The sequence below is a fragment of the Sinocyclocheilus rhinocerous genome, unplaced genomic scaffold (genome assembly GCF_001515625.1).
Source record: "Sinocyclocheilus rhinocerous isolate Xijiao unplaced genomic scaffold, SAMN03320098_v1.1 scaffold905, whole genome shotgun sequence".
NCBI classification, from domain to species: domain Eukaryota; kingdom Metazoa; phylum Chordata; class Actinopteri; order Cypriniformes; family Cyprinidae; genus Sinocyclocheilus; species Sinocyclocheilus rhinocerous.
The window spans coordinates 902,025-925,536 of NW_015659390.1; the positions used below are offsets into that span (position 1 = coordinate 902,025).

At 40.9% G+C, this 23,512-nt stretch overlaps 1 protein-coding gene across 1 annotated transcript; it reads right to left on the reverse strand.

Moving 5' to 3' along the window:
- Positions 1 to 19,468: 19,468 nt before the first annotated feature.
- LOC107723729 (L-rhamnose-binding lectin CSL2-like) lies at positions 19,469 to 22,203 on the reverse strand. The gene is made up of 9 exons (XM_016532437.1): positions 22,144 to 22,203; positions 22,027 to 22,050; positions 21,846 to 21,920; positions 21,637 to 21,772; positions 21,414 to 21,523; positions 20,432 to 20,476; positions 19,993 to 20,113; positions 19,784 to 19,893; positions 19,469 to 19,544 (listed from the first exon to the last, which is right to left on the reverse strand). Coding segments are annotated over exons 1-9 (669 nt in total). The 5' UTR covers positions 22,190 to 22,203; the 3' UTR covers positions 19,469 to 19,542.
- Between the last annotated feature and the right edge of the window lie 1,309 nt (positions 22,204 to 23,512).

Below are 23,512 nucleotides of genomic sequence, written 5' to 3' on the forward strand. Positions count from 1 at the left end.
CACACACACATATATATATATATATATATATATATATATATATATAATGTAAACAAAAACGTTTATTTTGGATGCGTTTAGTTCTAAACGTTTAGTTTGACAGCACTATTTATAATATATCATTTGTTGTGCATGCACATGCCTAGGCATCTAACTAAGCTGCAGAACATGGATACTACCTGATGTTACACATACAGTGGGTTCGGATGTGTCTTGCTACCTTTATCTTAGTTTCACACTCAGCCAGAGCTTAACATCACTACTGAAGGAAACAGAAAACGCCACACATGCCAAAGCGAACCGTCTTTAGTGACTCATAATAATGAAGCAGTGTGGCTGTACACTTATAAACGGTCCCTGACAGAGCTGCAGAGACTCGCGTCACTCACACTAACGATTTGAGCTACAGAGACGACAGCTAATCATGGTCAGTGATTAGGGGTTTAAATGCGCGTGTCAGGGGTGGAGACTTACGCCTCTGCTCTTCTGCTCTCGATGTCGCCTCATCGCTGCCTTCACCTCCTGTTAGCGGGCCTGTCAATCAACTCGACAGGCTATCGCTCATCAAGTCGCTTTGCATGATTGCCAACGCAAGTGTGTGTAGGACTTCGTACCTCCCCGGAGTGTGTGTGTGTGAGGGACAGGGGCGTAGCAGCCGCGGGGGACGTGTCTCCCGCACTTTTAGTAAAAGGTTATTCTGTCCCCCGCACTTTGTTTTTACCCACCGCCGATATTTCGATATTTCCGCCCGTGTTCTCTGATTTGTTTATTTAGATTTGAGTGAACTAACATTCAGCCAATCACAAGGCGAATCACCTCTTGGGCGCGTCTGTCATGAGCTTCAAATCTCCTGTTGCTCTCGCGATTTCACGTTGCTCTTTGGGCGGTTTGGGGGTAAAATGCTCCCCAGAATAAAGCAGATGATTACGTCCTTTTTCAAACACTGTAAGTATGTGTTATGTCACGATGACACAAATCACGCGATCGAATTGCTACATTATGATTTGATCTAACAGGGCATCTACATCTACACTGCATCTACACCGGATGCCAGTGATGCGACAAAATAACCCGTTAAGAACGAGGCATGTGACCTTGCGCTGGATCCAGTGTGTGTTATATGCTCTCCTGCTTGTAAGTCGCTTTCGATAAAAGCGTCTGCTAAATGAGTAAATGTAAATATGGACAGCATAACTGATTATTGGGTTCCAGAGGCGGACAGTAACTAAGTACATTTACTTGAGTATTGTACTTAAGTACACTTTTTGAGTATCTGTACTTTACTTGAGTATTATTTTTTCTGGAAACTTATGACTTTAACTTCACTACATTTGAAAGATAAATATTGTACTTTTCACTCCACTACATTTCTATAGTATTCTATATAGAATTTATTATGTGAACATGAATGTACTTTGTACATTATGTACATAATTTGTTTGGCCGTTGAGGGTCACATCACCTGACAGCTGTCCCCCCCCACTTTTAAAATGGCTGCTACGCCCCTGGTGAGGGACCTAATCTGTCACCTGCTCTGGTCTCATGATGGGCCCTGACAGATGCGCTCAACGACACATGGGTGGCCGCGAACCTCTTTACATGCATGGATGAGTGTTTAGATTAGACCACAAGCAGACACGGAGGTGCATCGAACTTGACATCTCAGACCGGATTAATTTACAAAGGTGAAACTGCAGAATGAAAGCACCTCTCTCCTTTATAGGGGCCTATGATTTCCGCGATGTGGAAAACGTGGACGGAATCGCGGAATCCAGTCATAAAAACAGAATTTACTGTATAACGCGGAATGTCAAGGAATTTGCCAAATTTTGGATGTATATATCAAAAGTAGGTTAGTACGTTTAAAATGTGATATGGACCAGTGTCTGTGAATCTTAAGCTGCAAAAATACCATTTAAATATGAATCCTGCATGTTCTGCATTTCTCTATGTGAATGAATGACGCAGACGCGCGGTTTCATTTAACACACACATACTGAAGCATTTTCAGCCTCTGCCGCCTCAATTTATGAACACTTGAACATAATCTCTAGAACTCTCTGAGTCACTTTTTTTTTTTTTTAGTAAAATACCATCATAGCATACAAACAGAAACCTAAAGGTCTTCACAGCAACCCGTCAAAATAAAAGTTCAGTTTAACTTGAAGAAACCATGAAAGAAATAGTACTTAATATAATGAAAGTACTACTACTACTAATAAAAATAAGACATTATTTGTAAAGGTACATTACCAGAAAAATTATTTGCCAGAAATTATTTAGCAGGAAAAATATACACAGTATTTCTGGGAAAGAAATAAAAGAAAGAATTTAAAAAAAAAAAAAAAAAAAAAAAAAAATTTATTTGTTGCCAAACCATTTGAGAGCAATGTCCACAATGTCCAATATTGCATTGTCACTAAATTACCGTAATTTCATTAGTAATGAAAAACTTAAATATTTCTTATAAATTTTATGTTATGATGTTCATTTTACATTTTTAAAAATAATAAAACATTTGTTTCCGTAGGAGTAACCTAGAGACCAGCTGATGAGCCAGAGTGGTGAGTGTGCGTGATAATGAGGTGCAGGTGCTCAGTACTCTGGTGATTGAGGGCGTGGCTGCGTGATTGATTCTGTAGCTGTAGATGGTGTCTCCGTGACAGTACCCCCTCCCCCACTGGTGTCTCCAGACATCCGGGAACCACGACGACGAGGCCGGCCTCGGGCCACTAGGAGCGGGACGGTCCGGGTGGAGTAGGTGATAATAGGTCACATAATGAAGGGTCGATGATGTCATCTTTGTCCACCCAGGATCTCTCTTCGGGACCGTACCCCTCCCAGTCGATGAGGTATTGTAGATGGCCGCCTCGTCGCCTGGAATTTAAGATTTCCCGGACCCGGTAGATGGTGTCGGCGGCGGCGACCTCAGGTGGAGGAGGAGGCACTTCCGGTTCTGTGGAAGGAGGGAGAACAGGATCTGTGACAGGTTTGAGTAAGGATATGAAAGGTTGATGAAATATGGTACTGTCTGGATAACTGGAGTTCATAAGTCACTTCATTTATCTGCCTCAAGATGTTGAAGAGACCTATGTAGCGGGGACTCAGCTTTTTGCAGGGCAGTCGTAGGCGGATGTCTCGAGTGGAGAGCCAAACTCGATCACCTGGCTGGTAGAGAGGACTATCCTGACGATGAACATCCTGAGCATAGCCCGAGCCTTCTGACGTCGGACTGCCCATTGAAGATGGATGTGAGCGGAGTCCCATACCCTCTCACTCTCTCGGAACCAATAATCTACGGATGGGACTTCGGACAGTACTCCTGACCAAGGGAAGAGTGGTGGTTGGTAGCAGAGTATACATTGAAATGGAGTGAGGCCGGTGGACTCCTGACGAAGTGAGTTTTGTGCATATTCGGCCCAAGGAAGGTATTGGCTCCAACTGTTTTGCTGGTGATGACAGTAGGCCCTGAGATAGCACCCGATTTCCTGAATCTTCCGCTCAGTCTGGCCATTCGTCTGAGGGTGATATCCAGAAGACAAACTAACCGACACTCCGAACAGTCAGAAGAATGAGCGCCAGACCCTCATAGGTCATAGGCACTGCGGAGATCTAGCTTCGAGAACAGGTGAGCTCCACGCAGTTCCTCAAGTACCGCTGGTACCAAAGGAAGGGGTAAGCAAACTTTACTGTCTGGGAGTTTAGATTGCGGTAGTCAAGGCAAGGTCGAAGTCCTCCATCTTTCTTGGCCACGAAGAAGCTAGAAGCCGCTGGAGAGGTGGATGGTCGAATGAACCCCTGTTGAAGTGCTTCCTGGATGTACTCATCCATGGCCTTGCGCTCCGGGATCGATAATGAGTAGATTTTACCCTTCGGTAATTTGGCTCCAGGCAGGAGGTCTATCGCACAGTCCCATGGCCGGTGTGGTGGAAGTTTTGTGGCAGCAGTCTTGCTGAAGACGTCATGGAACGCCCTGTACTCATCTGGGAGGTTGATTTTTACAGTAGTTTCTGGGCTCTCAATGGATGTCGATCCCAGGATGGCAGTTCTCGACAAAGGAACAGGTAGTGATTGAAGGCAATTTTGGATGCAGAAATTACTCCACTGCTCGATTCCCCCTGAGCTCCAGTTGATGATATGTTGGTGTTTAGCCATCCAAGGGCATCCCAAGACAACGTCGATGGCAGATTCCTCCAGCACCAGCAACGATAGGGTTTCCTCATGCAGACAGCCAATGCGAAGGGTTAATTCCGGAGTTCTCCACTGTAGAGGTCTTCTCGGGTCCTAAAATCTGTACCCGACCCGAATCACTTCTTACCCGAACTAATTAAAAAAAAATTTTTTTTTTTTTAAAGAAAAACCCGACCAGAGAATGACCCGATGAAATTAGACCAGAGTCCGACACGACGGCATTTACTTTCGAACCCGACTGGATCCGAACATAAACGGCATTGACGCGTGTACAGCCTGCAGCCCCGGTGAAAATCCCGGTGTCCTGTTGACTGATTTGGCCACTTCTCCATTACTTTGATTTATTTAACATTTATTCAATTTATTATTAGGTTACTTTATATTAGTGCCTGCCTGATGGATACAAGGTATTTCTGAGCTCCGCTTTCAATTGTGACCAGTGGATTTGAAAAATAAACGTGATAGTTTGATAAATAAATCGATAGCCTAATCATGGATTCGCTGTTGTCTGCAAACTGATCTCCGGCGAAAGGCTTCTGCACACAAAAAAAGAAAAGCCCTGCATGAACAGGCAGCATAATGAAGCAAGTGGATTTTCCTGATGGATCTCATATCTATAAGATGATGTCTGTGTGCGAGGATTACGAACGTATGCTCCTTCTCTATGTGTGTTCCTCTCTTAACACGAAGTGAAAGTAACCTATGCATTGGGGATAGTTTAAAAGAATTCAGGTCTAATCGGGTCCATTTGAGAAAAGCATGTTTATTTTTGTGTGTTCCTCTCAACACGAAAGTGAAAGTAACCTACGCATTCGGGATAGTTTAAAAGAATTTGGGTCTAATGGTGTCCATTTAGGAAAAGCATGTTTATTTTAAATTACCCGAGACCCGAGGCCGCTAATACCAAACCCGACCAGTGTCCAAGGTACTCGTTTTGGACCCAAACCCGCTCGGGTCTCGGGTCGGACCTCGGGTTTTCGGATCCAAGTGGACCCGTGAAGACCTCTACTCCACTGCACCAGTCCGTTGTCCAGCGGTTTTCCTTGAATTGTGGTGATCTGATAGCGTGTGGGATTTCTTTGACGTGGAATCTTGAAGGTACGTAGGAAGCGTGAAGTGATGAAATTTCCAGAAGAACCAGAGTCGAAGAGGATTTTTACTGGGAAAGATCGATGGGCATAGATTAATACAGCATCATGATATCGAGGGTTATTAACTACAGAGTTGATTTGGATAGTACTCACCGCTGAACATGGAGGACGGACTGGGCAGGTTTGGATGAGATGATAATTTCCTCCACAATACAAGCATAGCTTCTGTTGTATGCGACGTTGGCGTTCAGTGGTGGATAGATGGTACTGATCGGTTTGCATGGCTTCTGGTGCTGGAGAATCGTTGGAGGGTGAGATGTCAGAAGCATTTTCCTCGACTGAGACCGCAAATAAATGTTGCGAGACGTGTTGGGATTTAAGCATGAAACTCTCCAGTCCCACGGAGTCCTCATAAATCGCCACCTGCCGACGAAGTTTGGGGTTTAATCCATGTCGGTAAGCTGAGAGGAGTGCAATCTCGTTCCAGCCGCTGGATGCCGCTAGCGTGCGGAAATGAATGGTGTATTCATGGAAAGTCCGTTCAGCTTGTCGCAGTCTGAAAAGTTCTTCATGCACAGAGAGAGAGAGAAGAGGCACCAGTCTTTAAAATGGGTTATGAAAGAGTCAAGGGATCGAATTACCGGACTTTGAGCTCCATAGAGATTCGGCCCATTGACGAACTCTTCCTGACAGCAGAGAGATGAAGGATATCTTCACGCGGTCTCCGGAGAACTGATGGGGAAGCATCTCGAAATACAATTGACATTGCAATATGAATCCGTTACATTCTGACACCTCACCCGAATATACTGCTGGTTTGGCCATGGGACAGGCGGAGGCAGGTGAAGTGACTGATGGTTGGAGTGCCGTGCAAAGCGTTGTGATGAGTTCGGTGACTGGATCCGGTTCAGAAGGTCTCTTGGTTTCCATAATGTTTCTCATTCGGGCTGGTCTCTTCTGTCACAGTGTGCCAAAGACGAGGACTAGGAGAGATGCAGCTAACGTAAACTTCACTTTTATTAAGTAAACAAACTCATATCAACAGAGGTATCTCCGTGGAAGCAACTGAGGTGAATGTGGCAGAGAGTGCATGAGAACGGTCTTATCTGAGATACCCAGTTTCCAGTCCACCGTCCTTTGAGCACACGAAGATCTTGGTGATAGGCAGAGCACAAGTAAGTTACAGTCTTTTAGCATAGCCAAAGAGAAGGACATTGAAGGAGTAATCTTAAGACCAGCTGATGAGCCAGAGTGGTGAGTGTGCTCTTATAGTGCATGATAATGAGGTGCAGGTGCTCAGTACTCTGGTGATTGAGGGCGTGGCTGCGTGATTGATTCTGTGGCTGTAGATGGTGTCTCCGTGACAACACTGTAGTTTTAGTGAATAAAGTCAGCTAGATAAGCAGTATTTTAAATGTAATGTGGGCCTGCATATCAACATATAATAAATGGTCTTGACATGACTAAATTTAGATAGAAAATACATATATAATTATAACATACAAATATTTTTATTATATTAATATTAATTAATAATTAATTAACTATGGCATTTTTAAAAATGATACCCATAACCATTAAACTCAATAAAAGTCAATATAAATCACCCAGAACAGCCTAGCAATCGCATAGCAACATGTGAAAGTCCACTCAGAATACCTTAGCAACCACATTGCAACACCTTGGCAACCACCTAGAACAGTGGTTCTCAACCTTTTTTGGGCCAGCGCCCCCCTGCCTATTATTATAGAATAATTGTCTTCAATATGACTATTGAAGTTGATTATTATATTAAAATGTATATTAATTTTGTGTTTATAATGAGGACTGTTATTATATTTACAGCATTCAAATGTATGGGGTCATTACTTTTTTTTGAGAAATGACTTTAATTCAAGGATCCATTAAATTGATGAAAAAAAGGAAATGACATTGAAATACATTTTTAAAATAACTAATTTGAAAATAAATGCAAGAACATTTATTTACAGAGTTTTTAAGCATGTTGGTGATTTTCATTGCTACAGATTTGGTGACGTTGTTGCCCCAAATTTAAAAGGACTTGATAAAAATTCCTGTTTAGAATATATCCACAGGGGCATTTTTACAGAAGAGATTTTAGTTTGTTCTTCTGTTCCTGGCAGAGGAGTGAAGTGGGAGTGGAGCAAGGAGTGGAGAGGTGTGATTTTTGACTGGAGCGAGGAGTGGATTTTTTGCAAGTCGGAGCTTCGTAATTTTCAGTCGCTCCGAGAGTGCTCCACTACATTCCATCACGAGCACAATTAATGTCAACAGCCCATAATATAACTGCATTTTATCAAGAATTCACGTATTAAACATCATTAGCTAGTTTGACAGATATGTGGATCACTCAAATCAGAAAGAATGTGAAGGTTATGATGACGGCGATGGACAGGTGCGGGAGGTTAGGCCTATATCTCAAGTGTGTTTGTTATAGCATGTGGATTCTCAAAATTGATTGGGTGAATTCACATTTTAAACAGTTTATTGTACAGGTAGCTAATCTCTGCTCTAAACTAATGTGCTGCTACACTGCACGCACGCACACAACACACAAGTTGGCACATAATGTACAGATCGCGCACACATAGAAACATTCAGGAGTGCAGAAAATTGTCAACACTGTACTGTGATTTATCAGCTTAAAAATAGAAAAGTTACAGCATATTCTTCATATTCATATTCGCTGCACAGACAAGTGTGTTAAACACTGAAGCACGGATAGCACTGAAAGCGAATGTCCCACCCTCCCTGCAATCGCCGTCCAAAGCCACGCCCCCTGAACGCATATACGCTCACAGACCAGAGACAACATTACCACAATAGGCTACATCAGTGGTTCCCAATTCCAGTCCTCGAGCGTATATGATCTATACAAAGGACATTAAAGTGTGCGAGACGTAAATTTAAATAGCATTTATTTACAGAGGTATATTATTTCACACTTCTCTAGGAAGTTACGTCTGTGTGTGAAGACGCTGCGCAGCTCAAATCCGTGAATGAATGTTCCGAAGTTAAGTAAACTTCAACGGATTTCCCCTGCTCGAGGACTGGAATTGGTAACCGATGGGCTACATCATGTGTCATTCACCGGTGAGAAAACTTTAAAAGTACTACAATACCAGGAAGGAAGATCGGCTTGTTGATGTTTGCCTGCCATCCGCGCTGTCCTGATTTATATCTTTGTTAGTCCATTAAATTTCAAATCTGGTGTGGTGTTCCAGCTATAATAATAAAAAATGTTTCTTGCCCAGCAATCAGCATTTCTTAAGGATCATGTGACACTGAAAGCTGGAGTAATGGAGCTGAGAGGAAAACACATTTTAAAATGTCCAAAAAGAAAGCAGTTTCAAATTGTAGAATTGTTTGCTGTATTTTGTATTTTTTTTAATCAAATACATGCAACCTTTTACTGAGCAGAAAAGATTTGTTTCAAAACCATTAAAAAAAACCTTACTGACTTTTTTTTTAATGGTGGTGTATATTATAGGCAATATTTTATTTGTAATATATAACCTATATTAAAAGCATGTATTTTAACCCAAATATAACAGCCCACTGTAGCACATAAATAATTTAAAAAATATGTTATTGAATGCCACATAACATTCATGACATATTTGATTTGACTGGACTTGAAATACAATTATCATTAGTTTCCCGAGGAGAAAAAAAAACGTGAATATAAATTAGGCTATATTTTCAAGAGTTGAATAAACTAAAATTTGCCATTCAAACCAACCGCAGCCAATCGGCAAACAAAAAGCCTTCATATTAATTTGTCTAAACAAGAAAAAGCATAGGCTACTGTGCTTTATCGTATCTAAACGTTTGATATTGTTTTCACGGGAAGTCTGGCAGCTGCACTACAGAAAGCTATGGAAACGATCGTTTAGAAGCGGTAGATTTGGTGTAAACTAGCGGCTTACACTAACTAACACTACAACGGGCGCGATCATCGCGACACGTTCCGTCAAAGCACACAGATCCTGAATATAATCAGTCATTAAGTATCTGAGCGCGAGCGCTACATAAACACGTTCTCTGCCGCGCTCCACTCGCTTACAGACAAGTTGACAAACGGATATAGAAAGTACGCTTTGATGCGTCCAGTGCAGAGACGGCGTCCCAGCTAACAACATTACGTGACTGTTACGTAACTGCAACGTAATCTGGTGACCAAAGTTTCGTCGTGGCGAAGTAACTAGTTACGTCGTGGCAACCGGAAAAGTGAAATTCCCAGTTTCGTCGCCACAACGTAACGTGATTGGCCAGCTATCCAGGTCGTTATGATTGGCCAAATACCTCAAGCGTGTGACGGAAATGTTACGCCCCTACCATACTGTGATGATGCCCTTGTCAGGCCAGAGCAATGATTCAAAAACATGTAAACCCATTATAAACGAGGCATTCGTTGCATCCAGTGGGGACATAATTATGGATTATAATGACTTATACTCAGGTGCCACAGCTGTACTTCAACTCACTCTACGAGTTCCCAACAACTCTGAGAGGCCATCTTAAAAAAGGTAAAGCCCCTCCTACTTGGAATAAACCATTTGGAAATTAAAAATAATAAAGTAACTTAAGAAATACAAATAAATATGCTTTGACAGCAACAAAGAGGTAAGCTGTTATAATATTACAAAATACATACCAATTTGGAACAAAACAAACTGAATTAATTATTAATACTTAACAATGCTCAACCAAGAATTCTACAGATCATCAACCTCCCCCTCATACATGAGATCAATGAACTGTGCCATCTATTGGCGGGAATGCGATCTTCAAAATGGTGGCATTTACTCTGACCGGGTTTTGTCTGTTTGGAATGGGGAAATGTTCCAGTATGTAAGTACGATTATTTACAATATGTAAGTTGTAATATTGAAACAATAAACATTTAACATGATTACCGGTCTTGCTTTACTTCTTAACACAACACAATACATAAATCAACATAGTAAAATTTAAGAATCATTAAATGTCAATGTGACATGAGGACAGGAACATTAAATAATACACATGTTCAGTGACACAAACATATCTGTGTTAACTGGGCTGTGTTCAGCCCCGACAAAACGTTAACGGTGGTGCGTTGAACACCCTGTTCTGATGACGCAAGAGTTGCAGCTATGGCAGCTGAGAAGGCCATTCTTTGTGTTCTTTTTGAAGAATTTTCGGAGCCTGATGTATAAATATGTGTTTAATACTGCAAAATACGCTTGATGTTACAGTCACTGCCCTTGCCGTCCAGAATAAAAGAGAACATCCCAATCGAGTGAAGGGATTTGTGGAAACTGTGGTTCCTAATTATTGTGATCCAACATTTGCCTCGCATTTCAGGATGAAAAGACAAACATTTCAGGTGAAGGATCATCCACTTCTTACCTCCAAGACTGTGTTATGATCTATATGACCTTATTATTTTTATTGAGAGTATTAGGCTTATCATTATTGCTGATCACTGTTGTTGTGCTATGATATTGTAATATTTACCATTATATAATCAGAGGGGTATAGAAAAGTTTATTAAAGTGTCACTCCATAATACAATAGCAAAATATATAAATATGTATAGTTACAGGGCTGGACCGCTTGCTTGTCGTCGCCGTACAGCCTGTCAGCACCAGAGGGAGCCACCGTGGGAAGAGGCCGGCAAAAGGAGCCCGTCAGCACCCCGTCTGGCTCGCCTCGGACAGCGGGAGAGATGGTGAGTCCCCGCAACATCATTCTAACCTTTTCTTTGACCTATCTCAGCAGGTGACAGGAGGCGGGTCGTTCGCCAAGGAACAGCGTGAGGACGACCGTCTAAAGCACTGCTGGATGCAAGTGCGCATGATAGAGGGAAAGGAGACGCAACCGGGGCCCCATCCTCTCCCGCATTTCATCGTCCAAAATGGCCTGCTCACATCGGGATGGATATCGTGGGGCCTTTGCCTAAGTCTGCCCGGGGTCACGAACACATCCTGGTCATCGTCGACTATGCCACCCGATACCCAGAAGCCGTGCCCCTTCGAAAGGCTACCGCCAAGGCCATCGCCCACGAGCTCTTCCTGCTCTGTAGCCGGGTGGGCATCCCCGCAGAGATACTGACCGACCAGGGGACCCCCTTCATGTCCCGGCTAATGGCGGACCTGTGCACTCTGCTCAAGGTGAAGCAACTGAGGACCTCCGTATACCACCCCCAAACTGACGGCCTAGTTGAACGATTCAACCAAACATGATGGACATCTTGCTGCGGCCCCACCAGTCCTACGCAGCAGCGTATCTGGATGACGTGGTAATCCACTCCGAGCGTTGGGAAGACCACCTAGACCGTCTGCGGAGGGTGCTGATGGAGCTACGCAGGGCTGGGCTCACCGCCAACCCCTGAAAATGTCACCTGGACTTGAAGCAAAGTACCTGGGCTTCCAGGTCGGACGGGGCCTCGTCAAGCCCCAGGAAAGAAAGGTGGAAGCAGGCCAGTCTGCCCCGAAACCCAGCCCAAAGTCCCAGGTACGAGCCTTCTTGGGGTTGGCGGGATACTATCGCTGTTTTATCCCTAACTTCTCCTCCTTAGCCGCCCCCCTGACAGACCTGACCAGGAAGGGCAGCCAGAGAAGGTGTGCTGGACACCCGAGGCGAAAGACGCCTTCCGGAAGGTGAAGACAGCACTTACCTCGGAGCCGGTTCTGCGAGCCCCGGACTTCAGCTGTCCCTTCCTGCTGCAAACGGATGCCTCCGACACAGGACTGGGAGCCGTCCTCTCCCAGATTCAGGAAGTTGAGGAGCATCCAGTCCTGTATATCAGCAGGAAGCTGACCCCGGCAGAGAAGAATTACGCCACCGTGGAGAAGGAAGCTCTGGCCATCAAGTGGGCAGTCCTGGAGCTGCGCTACTACCTCCTGGGCCGTAAGTTCACTCTCGTTACGGACCACGCGCCCCTCCAGTGGATGGCCCGGGCCAAAGACACGAACGCCAGGGTGACGCGGTGGTTCCTTTCGCTCCAGGACTTCCACTTCCTAGTGCAACATCGGGCCGGAGTGGCCAACTCCAATGCCGACGTCCTCTCCTGGATTTGGTCAGCTTTTGCAGGTCTGTCGGGGGTCAATCCCCCCCCACCCCTTGTGTCTCCCCTACTAACACCTGTTTTTTTGAGCACACCCAGGACAACGCTTAGGGGGGGGGAGTGTGACGAGCGTCCCGGCTTCACATCAGCGTTGCCCTGGAACAAATGGATGCCTCCGACACAGGACTTGAAGCCGTCCTCTCTCAGATTCAGGAAGGTGAGGAGCATCCAGTCCTTTATATCAGCAGGAAGCTGACCCCGGCCGAGAAGAATTACGCCACAGTGGAGAAGGAAGCTCTGGCCATCAAGTGGGCAGTCCTGGAGCTGCGCTACTACCTCCTGGGCCGTAAGTTCACTCTCGTTACGGACCACGCGCCCCTCCAGTGGATGGCCTGGGCCAAATACACGAACGCCAGGGTGACGCGGTGGTTCCTTGCGCTCCAGGACTTCCACTTCCTAGTGCAACATCGGGCCGGAGTGGCCAACTCCAACGCCGACGTCCTCTCCTGGATTTGGTCAGCTTTTGCAGGTCTGTCGGGGGTCACACCCACCCCTTGTGTCTCCCCTACTAACACCTTTTTTTTTGAGCACACCCAGGACAACGCTTAGGGGGGGGGAGTGTGACGAGCGTCCCGGCTTCACATCAGCGTTGCCCTGGAAACTCACGAGGTGCACCTGCTCACGAGCACTCAGGGCTGATCGGCCACACCTGGGGCTCGTCAACCCGCCGGCAGATAAGCAGCGTGCTCACCGATGACGGGTGAGAAGCCTCTCTATGAGACAGCAGACTAACCCTCTCTCTATTCTGTTCCAGAAGGCACCAAATAACCGATCAGCCCCGCCACGAGCACGGCACGGATTCACCCGCACCTGGACACGACCGAGAGGACCTCAACGAGCTAGAGCACCCCCACCATTCACGTAGTCACTTGGTTTCCAATAAATCCACCCTCCGGGGTCTTACACCAAGCTTTCCTTGTTGCGTGATCCTTCCACCCCGCCACGATATATATATATAAGAAGTTGTGAAATGGCTCCATTACAACAGACAGCTGCTCAGGGGGCCAGTGGAAGAGCCTCTTTTCCTTATAATGGAGGAAAAGGACAAGGAGAAGGCCCTCAACAATCTCCTGGAACAATCAGAAGCTTCCAGAGTGCCCTTCATATTTCATCTTGTGTTCAGGGGAGTTATTTTTGTAGGATTGTCATAACAAACTGGGCCTAAGAGTGAATTGTTCATTTGATACATTTTAATTTGAATTTATGCAAGATTGTCATGACAAAATGTGCCCAAGAGTGAATTGTTCATTTTGTAAGTTTTCATGCAGGATTGTCATGACAAAATGGGCTTAATAGTGAATTGTTCATTTTATAAACTTCAATTTAATTATTGTGTACATTTTGATTGTTACTTTTAAAATTATGCTGCTGTTTGTGTGTGTTTTACTTAAATGTTTTAGTTTTCATATAGAAAAATGTATGATGCATGTGTTCTTGACTTTGGAGTAAACATTTATTTTGAATTTTGTGATTAAAGTATATTTCATATAAAATGCCCAGAAGTTACAAACATTATTTTTAATATCAGAAACAGGAAATAATTCGCATAATACAATGAAACGAATAACTGTATAGGCCTACAACTAAATTACACAAGATTAATGTTTATAAAATGCTTAATATATAATTATAAAATGCATACATACATAAAGTATGACGTATTGTGTGTAATTAAAGCAAATTAGCCCTTAAAAACCGTAAGGTGGCGCTACTCTGTTAAGAAAGTAAGCTCCACCCCTCACTTCCGGTTCTGTGGCTGTGGTTATGAAACTGCTGGTGCTGCGGGTCTGCAGCTGGCAGTGGTGGAAAGAGTACTGAAAATTTGTACTTAAGTACAAGTACTGTTACATTGCTGAAATAATACTCAATTACAAGTAAAAGTACTGGTGTCAAAACAGTACTTAAGTAAAAGCACAAAGTAGTCAAGTTTATTTGTACAGCGCTTTTCACGATACAAATCATTGCAAAGCAACTTTACAGCAAATTAAGTTTCTACAATATTTAGTGGTAGCTTATCAGTGGTGACTGTCAATTAATGTACATATGGCAGAAATGTACGGAAAAATCAATTTAAGACGTAATAAAACAGACGATGAACACTATTAACAGCAATTATTATATGATGCAATCAATTTAAACATAACGAATATGATGACGAATAAACATATGATGCAAGCAATTTAAACATAACATTTCAGAAAATTTGTAATGCAATGTTTGCTGTGTTGTTTGTATTCTTAATTGAATCAGTCAGTTGGGGAAGTATATGGTGACATCTTTTAGTTACATGTTTTACCTTACGGTATATTCACCAATACTTTAGGGGCTGATTAGTTGACAGCCCTTATGCTGCTGGTTTCTTCATGTTGTTTGCCATTGTTAAATTTATTTAGTTGTACTTATATATAATTTTCTATTTGTTAATATTAAAACTGCTTATCATTTACCAAATCTGATTCTTTAATTTCCTATAACACATCATTCAATTACGTCAGTATACACTAGGCTCTTTTGATTTGAGTTAGTCTCTGGAGTTTCTTGATGGATCCTGGATTCCCATCTGTATCTCAGCAGCAAAATTTAGTAGGGCAATGGCTGTGGGATCTTTTGACTTGTGGCAGTGTTTATATCTCCAGCATCCTGGAGCCAAGAGTCACCACAGTAATTCCACACCTTAGTGAATGTAAAACATCAAACAAGAATTAACTTGACAGAGCTCAAACTCAAAACACACGGCAGCACAGTGTGATACAGGAATACTTTACAACAAAGTACTCCTCTACAAAGTACTCCTCTCAAAAACTACTCAGAGTACTAGTTACTAGTTACTTTTTAGGCAGCGATATTTAATGAATTACCAAAAAATATTCACTCATATCAAAGATCTATGTGGATAATATAACTACTTTGAACAAAACCCACTTTTATTTTATTGACAAAGTACGTGAATTAGTGGTCATGATACAGGAATTTCTAACTTTAATACCTTGAAAAATATCAAAAGTTAAAGTAACCGTGAATCGGAAGTTGCAACTGACTTCAGTGTTATCATGTATTTCCAAGTGAAAGGTTGTGGCTAGAAGGGATACAGCGCCGACAGGAAATGTTTGAAATTTAACATTTTTGAAACAATTAAATTTTATTTTCTACCTATTAGATTGTTTTTTTATTATCGTCTACACCTACACGTACCCCAGCCCTAAACCTACCTCCTACAATAATGCAAAAAATATTAATTATTGTTAATTATTGTTGATGTGCGCATGCCCAGTAGCACCATATGTATCCCTTCTAGCCTTACCGAAGTGAAACTGAATATTGAATAAAGGGCGGGGCTTTATTGTGGTGCACCTCCACTCCACCTCTTGCTCATAGCAGTATTAATTAAATAATGCTCATAAATGGCTGTAGAGATAGTATTCTCAAGTGAAATAAATAGAGGCATGGACCCCGGAAACAGCAGTCCTTACGTCATGACTTAACAAGAGGATTCTCCCGAAGCCGTCAAACTGACATCATCAGACCCAGAATGCCATTCCAAGCAAAAATTTCAGTTTTTGATTAAAGATTACATCGGCAGACAATTTTTTTTTCGGTGTATTGACTTCCACGGTTTAATTGTTCACCACAAGACTAGTAATGTGTACTAAAAAAGTAAGTAGGGTCATTTTTGATTTCATGACGAATCAGTTTCAATACCATTGGCAAAACTAACACATACTGTATACTGCCATATAGATATTTTAATATCTCAATTTTTTTTGTCCATCCATTTTTTTTTTCCAAGGCAATCATTATTTCAAGCTTTGAGTGGTTTAATCCAAATCTTCTAAAAAGACACGTTCGCTTTATATGATGAACAGATTTTAATATAGGCTTTTATGTAGATACATATAAACATTGATCATTTACCATTACAAAAATCTCAATCTTAAAAATTTGCTCATTCTGTGTATTTGTGTCTTTAAAATAGGGTAACTTTGTTATTTTCTCATTCTGTGTATTTGTGTCTTTAAAATAGGGTAACTTTGTTGCAAAAGCTTACAGCAAAAGGAAGCATGATTTCAATTTTGATTTCAAACTGAATTGAATTTACAATAAAGGATAAGTACACAGTCAGTAATAAGATTATAAAACAGATTACCTCAATTCATTTGAGGTAGGTTACTCGAAATATGACAACACTGAATTTTCATAGGCACTGTTTTAAAAGCCATACATGTTATTTATTTAGATAAAAGGAACATCAGATGGCTTTGACCTGTAATGTCTGTACAATGGAGTGATGCAGTTAGACAGACTAGGATATTTATATGTACAAATCATACAAATATCCCATTCTGAAACATTTCTAGCATACTTACATTGTAAAGAAATTGAAGTTCCATCTTTGATAGCTGAAAGACTTTCTGGTGCATTTCACTTACAGCCAATAAAACTTACAGTAGTATTTTCATCGGTCAGGCATGGATCTATAATTTTGACAAAGTTTAATCCAGGAGCAAAGATAAATAATTTCTAGCATGGAGAGATCGCGATTACACAGTCTGAGTGCGCACAAGCAATATCGGAGTGAGAGGACAGGCAGTTCATTTGTAAATTAGGCCTATTGAGAGCTCGCATCCACTTTTCTGCGATTACATGACTGTGTTCTCATGTTACAATAAAGTGCTCGCCACATTTGCGCGGGAATGATTAAAACTATGCGGAATACCTGCAGTCCCGCGCGGACATTCAGACTCTGTAATCGACAGGAGGTGGATGCGTGTCAAACTCGCTGTCGGAGAGAGAGCGAGACGCAGCTTGTATCGGTGTATATTCGGTAGATACTGTGGAAAATGAGTAATGGAACCGTGTCAGATATTTCAGTATCGGTATCAACATATAGATATTTATGATAACACTACCATGTAGGTTGTTTCTCCAAACTTTGAGTCCATAAATTACGTTGAGCTCCCTGATCAGCTCTTCACATGCTGCAGCAACAGCGGCTTTTCCCGGTTCAGATATCAGGGCTGTTATTGGTCCCTTTACGATCGGATCTCTTTATTGGCTACTGAAAAGCCAAAGGTTTGAATATCAATTGAAATTGTGGGCGTACTCAGTAACGAACTATGGTTTAAAAGTAAGGAAGTAGATTATTTTGCATAATTTGTATTTAAGTACAAGTAAAAGTATAGCTTTAAAAATATACTCAAAAAAGTACAAGTACCCGAAAAAACTACTTAATTACAGTAACGTGAGTAGTTGTAATTCGTTACCTCCACTGGATATTGGGCCTGACTGGTTCAGAAAGCGGAATCTTGTAAATTCACAGTCCTCTGCCCTGTTAAACTCAGCCACTTTCCAGTTTTAGACTAATAATATTGCCCCTTCTGCCTATTATGAGCAAAGACTTGATTTACACACATTTGATAGCCCCATTCATTTCAAGCCAATACGTTTATTACACAGTTATGTTATATTATGTTATACAATCATTATAAAATACACATTATATTCATATAAATAGATTAGTCTATGTGGAAATTGATTTTCCCCCCCACCTTTATTTCTAAGCCTTAAATGGCGCAAAACAGTGTATCATAAATTACATCAGGTCGTCTGTAATGTATGTTTGTTTTACACTCTTTGGCCACCAGGCGGCATTGTGAGCAAATGAAGCCTCGAGAAATGAACCCTTTTGTGAACCACTTGGATGAAAAGCTTCAATGCTTCAAAAGGCTTCATCTCGCCATCACTACAAATCGGTGTTGTTTTGAGCAAATGAATTGCATTCGCGCTGAAAACAAGCGTTCTAGCGTGAAAATGCTTGGGAACTAATGTGGTCGGAACCAAAGTTTACAGGACTGCCTTCTTTGTAATCCTCTCAAGCAGAGGATTTCTTCATTTCGATTGGTTGCCGCCCAACCGCGTCATAGCTCATTACCATAAAGTTGACCTGGCTTCAACTCCCCTGGACGCCCTCACCGTCCAAGACGCGCGGACTGATGTCCTTTTTTTCAAAGGACATCAGTGTTGTAAGAAAAAATGACATGGATGTTGAAGATCTCGATGAAGATGTTTATTGCAGCATAGCAGTGTCAAAGTACATGTAGTATCTTGGGTTCAATGGAGTCGGAATTAACCCAGAACATCCTAAACTTAACCCCTTTATACAGTTACAGTTTACTGCCCTTAATGTAAATGAAGTTGCTCCTGTCGTAACAGCTGTGGTCTGTATGTTAATGAAGTTCTGCATTGTCTGAGATGGTTCTTGGTGTCCTTCACCCATTCCCATTCTACAATTGGCCACCATTTGCTCAGGATGTCGTCCCAAATGGTGCAGAATCAACATAACTGTTGACTTTCTTCTCCTCTATAATAAATAAGCCATTTTGGGAAATGATCAGGATCAAACAGCTGTAAGGAATGAAGGGAGTCATAATTTGGCTGGGAGTCATCCAGCATCATCTCGGGCTCTTGTTATAATACATTTAAGAATTATTTCCATAAGCTGGGCCTTTTTAATCAGTAGATATAGTTTTGTGATCTTTGGTTGGTCATAATCCTGAAGTGTTTTATGAACCAGGAAATCTCAAATATGTCCTTTATATTCTTCTTGCGTGTTGAGCATTCCTGATTATTTATCTGCATGCTTTGATCATGTATTGGACATTTGTTTTGGCTTGATTATAAATACAATAAAAAAAAAAGCCTGCTGCATCTGATAAGATCGGCCCAAATTACAATTCAGAAGAAAGTATAAGCTTCTATCAGTGATTTATGTATTTCTATATTATACTGCTTTTCCTATAAAACATATAACTGGCCATCTATTTCTTATTGTTGTAATCAATAATATATTTGATTATATATACTAACATTTGTATCAAATAAATGCTACTGTAATAAGCTGTGCCATGTCATATGATTGTTCAAAGGACATCAGTGTGTGTGAAGGAGGGGAGGCAGATTTCATTTCAACTGCAATTTATTTGTATAAAGCTTTTTTTCAATAAACAGTTTCAAAGCAGATCGCAAGAAAAGAGAATCAGAAGAGAAACGGAAATGGCAGTGCTGAAGAAAAGCATGTGCTGCTTCTGCTCTTCCGGGTCGTTTCCTCACCGATTGATGCAGCTCATGCTCTGTGACATTGAGACAGAAGACAAGCATTGCAGCATTATAGATTTGTATTGAGATCTCTGAGTGAAAGTATACAATGAACCAACTTTATCAAGGTGTTGAAAATCAATCCAACCCCTTAGAGAAAATAATTGTCAAAACTGATCAAAAACTGTGTTTGTGTTTAACAGAATCCCCACTACTCTAATTTGTAAATAGAAAAATAACTAAACATCAACAATAAGAATAGTTTTTTACTCACAAACTCTTTGGCAGGAGTACGTCACTTCCAGGTACTTATAGACGTATTCACACGGATCAGAGAACACCGAATTTGAAGCATCTAGATAACAAGACCTCGTTCCATTGCACCTTACAAAGAAAAAAATATTATTGCATTAATTTTTGTTAATTTTACATTGTATGTTACTTAAGTGGTTCTAATCTAAATGGATGATGTTTCTGCTGTACCTGGAACTCATACTGGCGGTCTGTGTAAAGTAACAATCTGATGTTGTTACATGTTTATCAGGGCAGGTTCCAAGATCCCGCCGTCCATAATTGGCATGATGAACAGCAATAACACCATTCTCTGAGAAAGAAAAACTGACGTTGATGATGATAATTTCATGGCTAACCATCACAGGTAAAATATGTTTTACAAGAAAATACATCAGTCTTTTTATTTAAAAATGTCACATTTCATTAAATGTTACTTGCTGTTTCTTTGTAATTATTTGTGAAATTTACTAGCTCTTTCAGAGCGAAAATTATCACTAATTTTTTTAGTGTGCTGGTTAAATTCACACACAGTTCGGTTATTAACGTGAGTGACAACAGCATGTCAAAGCTGAACTGACCCCTAATGATTAAACATATGCATAAAAAAGACCTTTGAGATGATTCTTACCACAGGAAATGACACTTTGGGTACCTTCACAAGTTATGCTTTGTTCTAGAATGATTTAGGTGGAAAATAGAACAAGGGTCATAAATATTAGCAAAAGGATTTGATTGTTAAAGGGTTAGTTCACCCCAAAATGAAAATTCTGTCATTAATTACTCAGCCTCATGTCGTTCAAAATCCGTAAGACCTTCGTTCATCTTCGGAACAAAAATTAAGATTTTTTTTATTAAATCCGAGAGCTCTCAGACCCTCCCATAGACAGCAACGCAACTGAAATGTTAAAGTGAAACTTTACCTTACGCTGAAACTTAGTATGGACTTCGGTAAAACAGTTCTTGTGACATCAGTGGTTCAATTTAAATTTTGCGAAGCTACGAGAATACTTTTTGTGCGCAAAGAAAACAAAAATAACAATTTATTTAACAATTCTTCTCCCCCGAGTTATGTCTTCCGCCATTTTGGAGAGTACCCAAGAACGTAATCAGCGTTGTTTACGTTAGGGGGGAAAGCACGCATGGACGTAATCGGCGTAATCAGCGTTGTTTACACTTAGGGGAAAGCGTGCGTATGCGTTGTGATACTCTCCAAAATGGCGGAAGACAGTAACTCGGGGGAGAAGAATTGTTGAATAAAGTCGTCATTTTTGTTTTCTTTGCGCACAAAAAGTATTCTCGTAGCTTCGCAAAATTGAAGTTGAGCCACTTATGTCACATGGACTGTTTTACCGATGTCCTTGCTACGTTTCTGTGTCTGGGAACATTTCAGTTGCGTTGCTGTCTATGGGAGGGTCAGAGAGCTCTCAGATTCCATTAAAAATATCTTAATTTCTGTTCCGAAGATGAACAAAGGTCTTACAGATTTTGAACGACATGAGGCTGAGTAATTAATGACAGAATTTTAATTTTGGGGTGAACTAACTCTTTAAGATTACTTATCAACTTCAAACTTTAGGTTGGAAATTATGCGTGTAAAACCATTGACTTACTAAATGGGCGACACTCATAAGACAATTGCAGGTATTTATAAGTCCAATGACATGGATCAGAGAAAACTGAGTTCACTGCAGAAACAGAACAGCTTTTTTTCCCATTACACCTAATTCATGAACAGACAATGACAAATACTTAAAAACGAAGATTTGAAAGGGTTACGGTTTTTCATGCTTTTGCAAAGTAATACAATTTTTTTCTGCTATCAGTTAATCCCACCTTACGGACATCGTACGGAGGGATGTTTCTTGGAAGCAGTGAACATTTGAGAGCTGCCCAAATGGTCTCCCAGCAGAGCATATTGTGCCATCAGTCCGTCCATAGTTGGCATCAAGGACATGTATGAATCCCCAGTCTAACACAAGTAAGAAGACCATGAGAATCATTGTAAAATTTAAACACACTGCATTTGAATCTTGATTACTCACCACAACTGAGGAACACAGATCCTCCTTCACAGGTCACTGATTTTTTCCCTTTATTACTTGCAGACAGGAAACATGCTGTTTAGGTGAGAAAAGTAAAATTACTTGAAATAAATAATTACGTTTTGTCCTGTACTGAAAAGTGTGGCTTCTAACAGCTTTGTATATTAATGGGACATTTTACCATGTTGACACAGCAACAGCAGCACTGTAAAATCAAACAGAAACAAATACTGTATTGAAAATACTGAATCTAACAAATTGAATCAAAAAAGAAAGAAAAAAAAAAAACAATACATACAAGTGATCCCGCTTAGCTTTTGCAACAGCATGGTAGATTGGTACATGTGAACAAAAAGAAAATCTTGTCTTCATATGAAAAGTTACATTCGTGTGCAGATGGTATTTATAACAAACGCAGCAGACCTATCACCATCTGTTGGCTATAGATAACAAAAGAGGAAATTACAGTTACACTTCATAATCTTGTTTTAAATGTTGAAATCATAACAGGTTTCCTACAATTCTTGAAAGTACCTGAAGCTGGTGTTCATAAAAGAGTGGGAACCCATGAGTATATAAACAACATTTTTTAGCATTGATGATCTATAGGGAAAAACTTAACCCATTACAAACACCACACATTAAACATCCAGGTTGGATGAATCACTTGATGAACAGCATATTGTCACGTGTGCTGATTGTGAAAGGCAGGTTCCCTGAGTTGTGCCATCTTTTGATGAGTGTTGAAATATGATATATCATGTATGTGTATGCGAAATTAAAGATTGGCTGCATCTTTCTCTGACAGTTTGGTGTGATCTTACACATTCATACTTTGACGCACAGATGTTTCTTCATCAACGGTTTTTCAGACAAAGTTATTTCTAGTTTTAGCATTTCTTAATCTGCATTTTATATCTATTTTATATATAAGTGACCACACTTGTCTGTACAAACTGTGTTCCCATTTGCATATGCAATATTTTTATTTTGTTTCTTTATGAGTAGAAGAACACATGCAAATTTGTATCATTGGTTGTTCATGTATCTATAGCCACACTTAAAAATGTAAAAAATTTGCTACAATTTCACGTGTTAATAAAAAGTACCTATTCACACAACATGCTGTTGCTGTTGTTTTAATGTAAAACCCTAACAGAGGCTTCACTCCAAAAAAAGATGGCTCATTACTGATTTTCTGGAGCTCAGCCATCCAACTACACACTGTCAACACACTCTTAACAGGTAAATGATTTCTTTCTTAAAATGTCTATTATAACTTTCAAATTGTAACTGGTTTCCTACCAATTATGTCTTTTTCTCTTCTTAGTTTAAGAGAACATGTAAGTGTGACCAGCCCTGTTAAAGGGGTCATATGATGCGATTTAAATTTTTCCTTTCTCTTTGGAGTGTTACAAGCTCTTGGTGCATAAAGAAGATCTGTAAAGTTGCAAAGACTAACGTCTCAAATCCAAAGAGATATTCTTGATAAAAGTTAAGAGTCAACCCCACCCTCCTAAAACGACTCATTCTAACACGCCCCCACATGACTACGTCACGATGTGGGAAGATTTGCATAACGCCGCCCAAATGTTCACGCAAAGAAAGAAGGTGTAACTTTTATTCTCGCTGTAGTATTGTTGTTGCCGCCGCCGCCATGTTGTGAA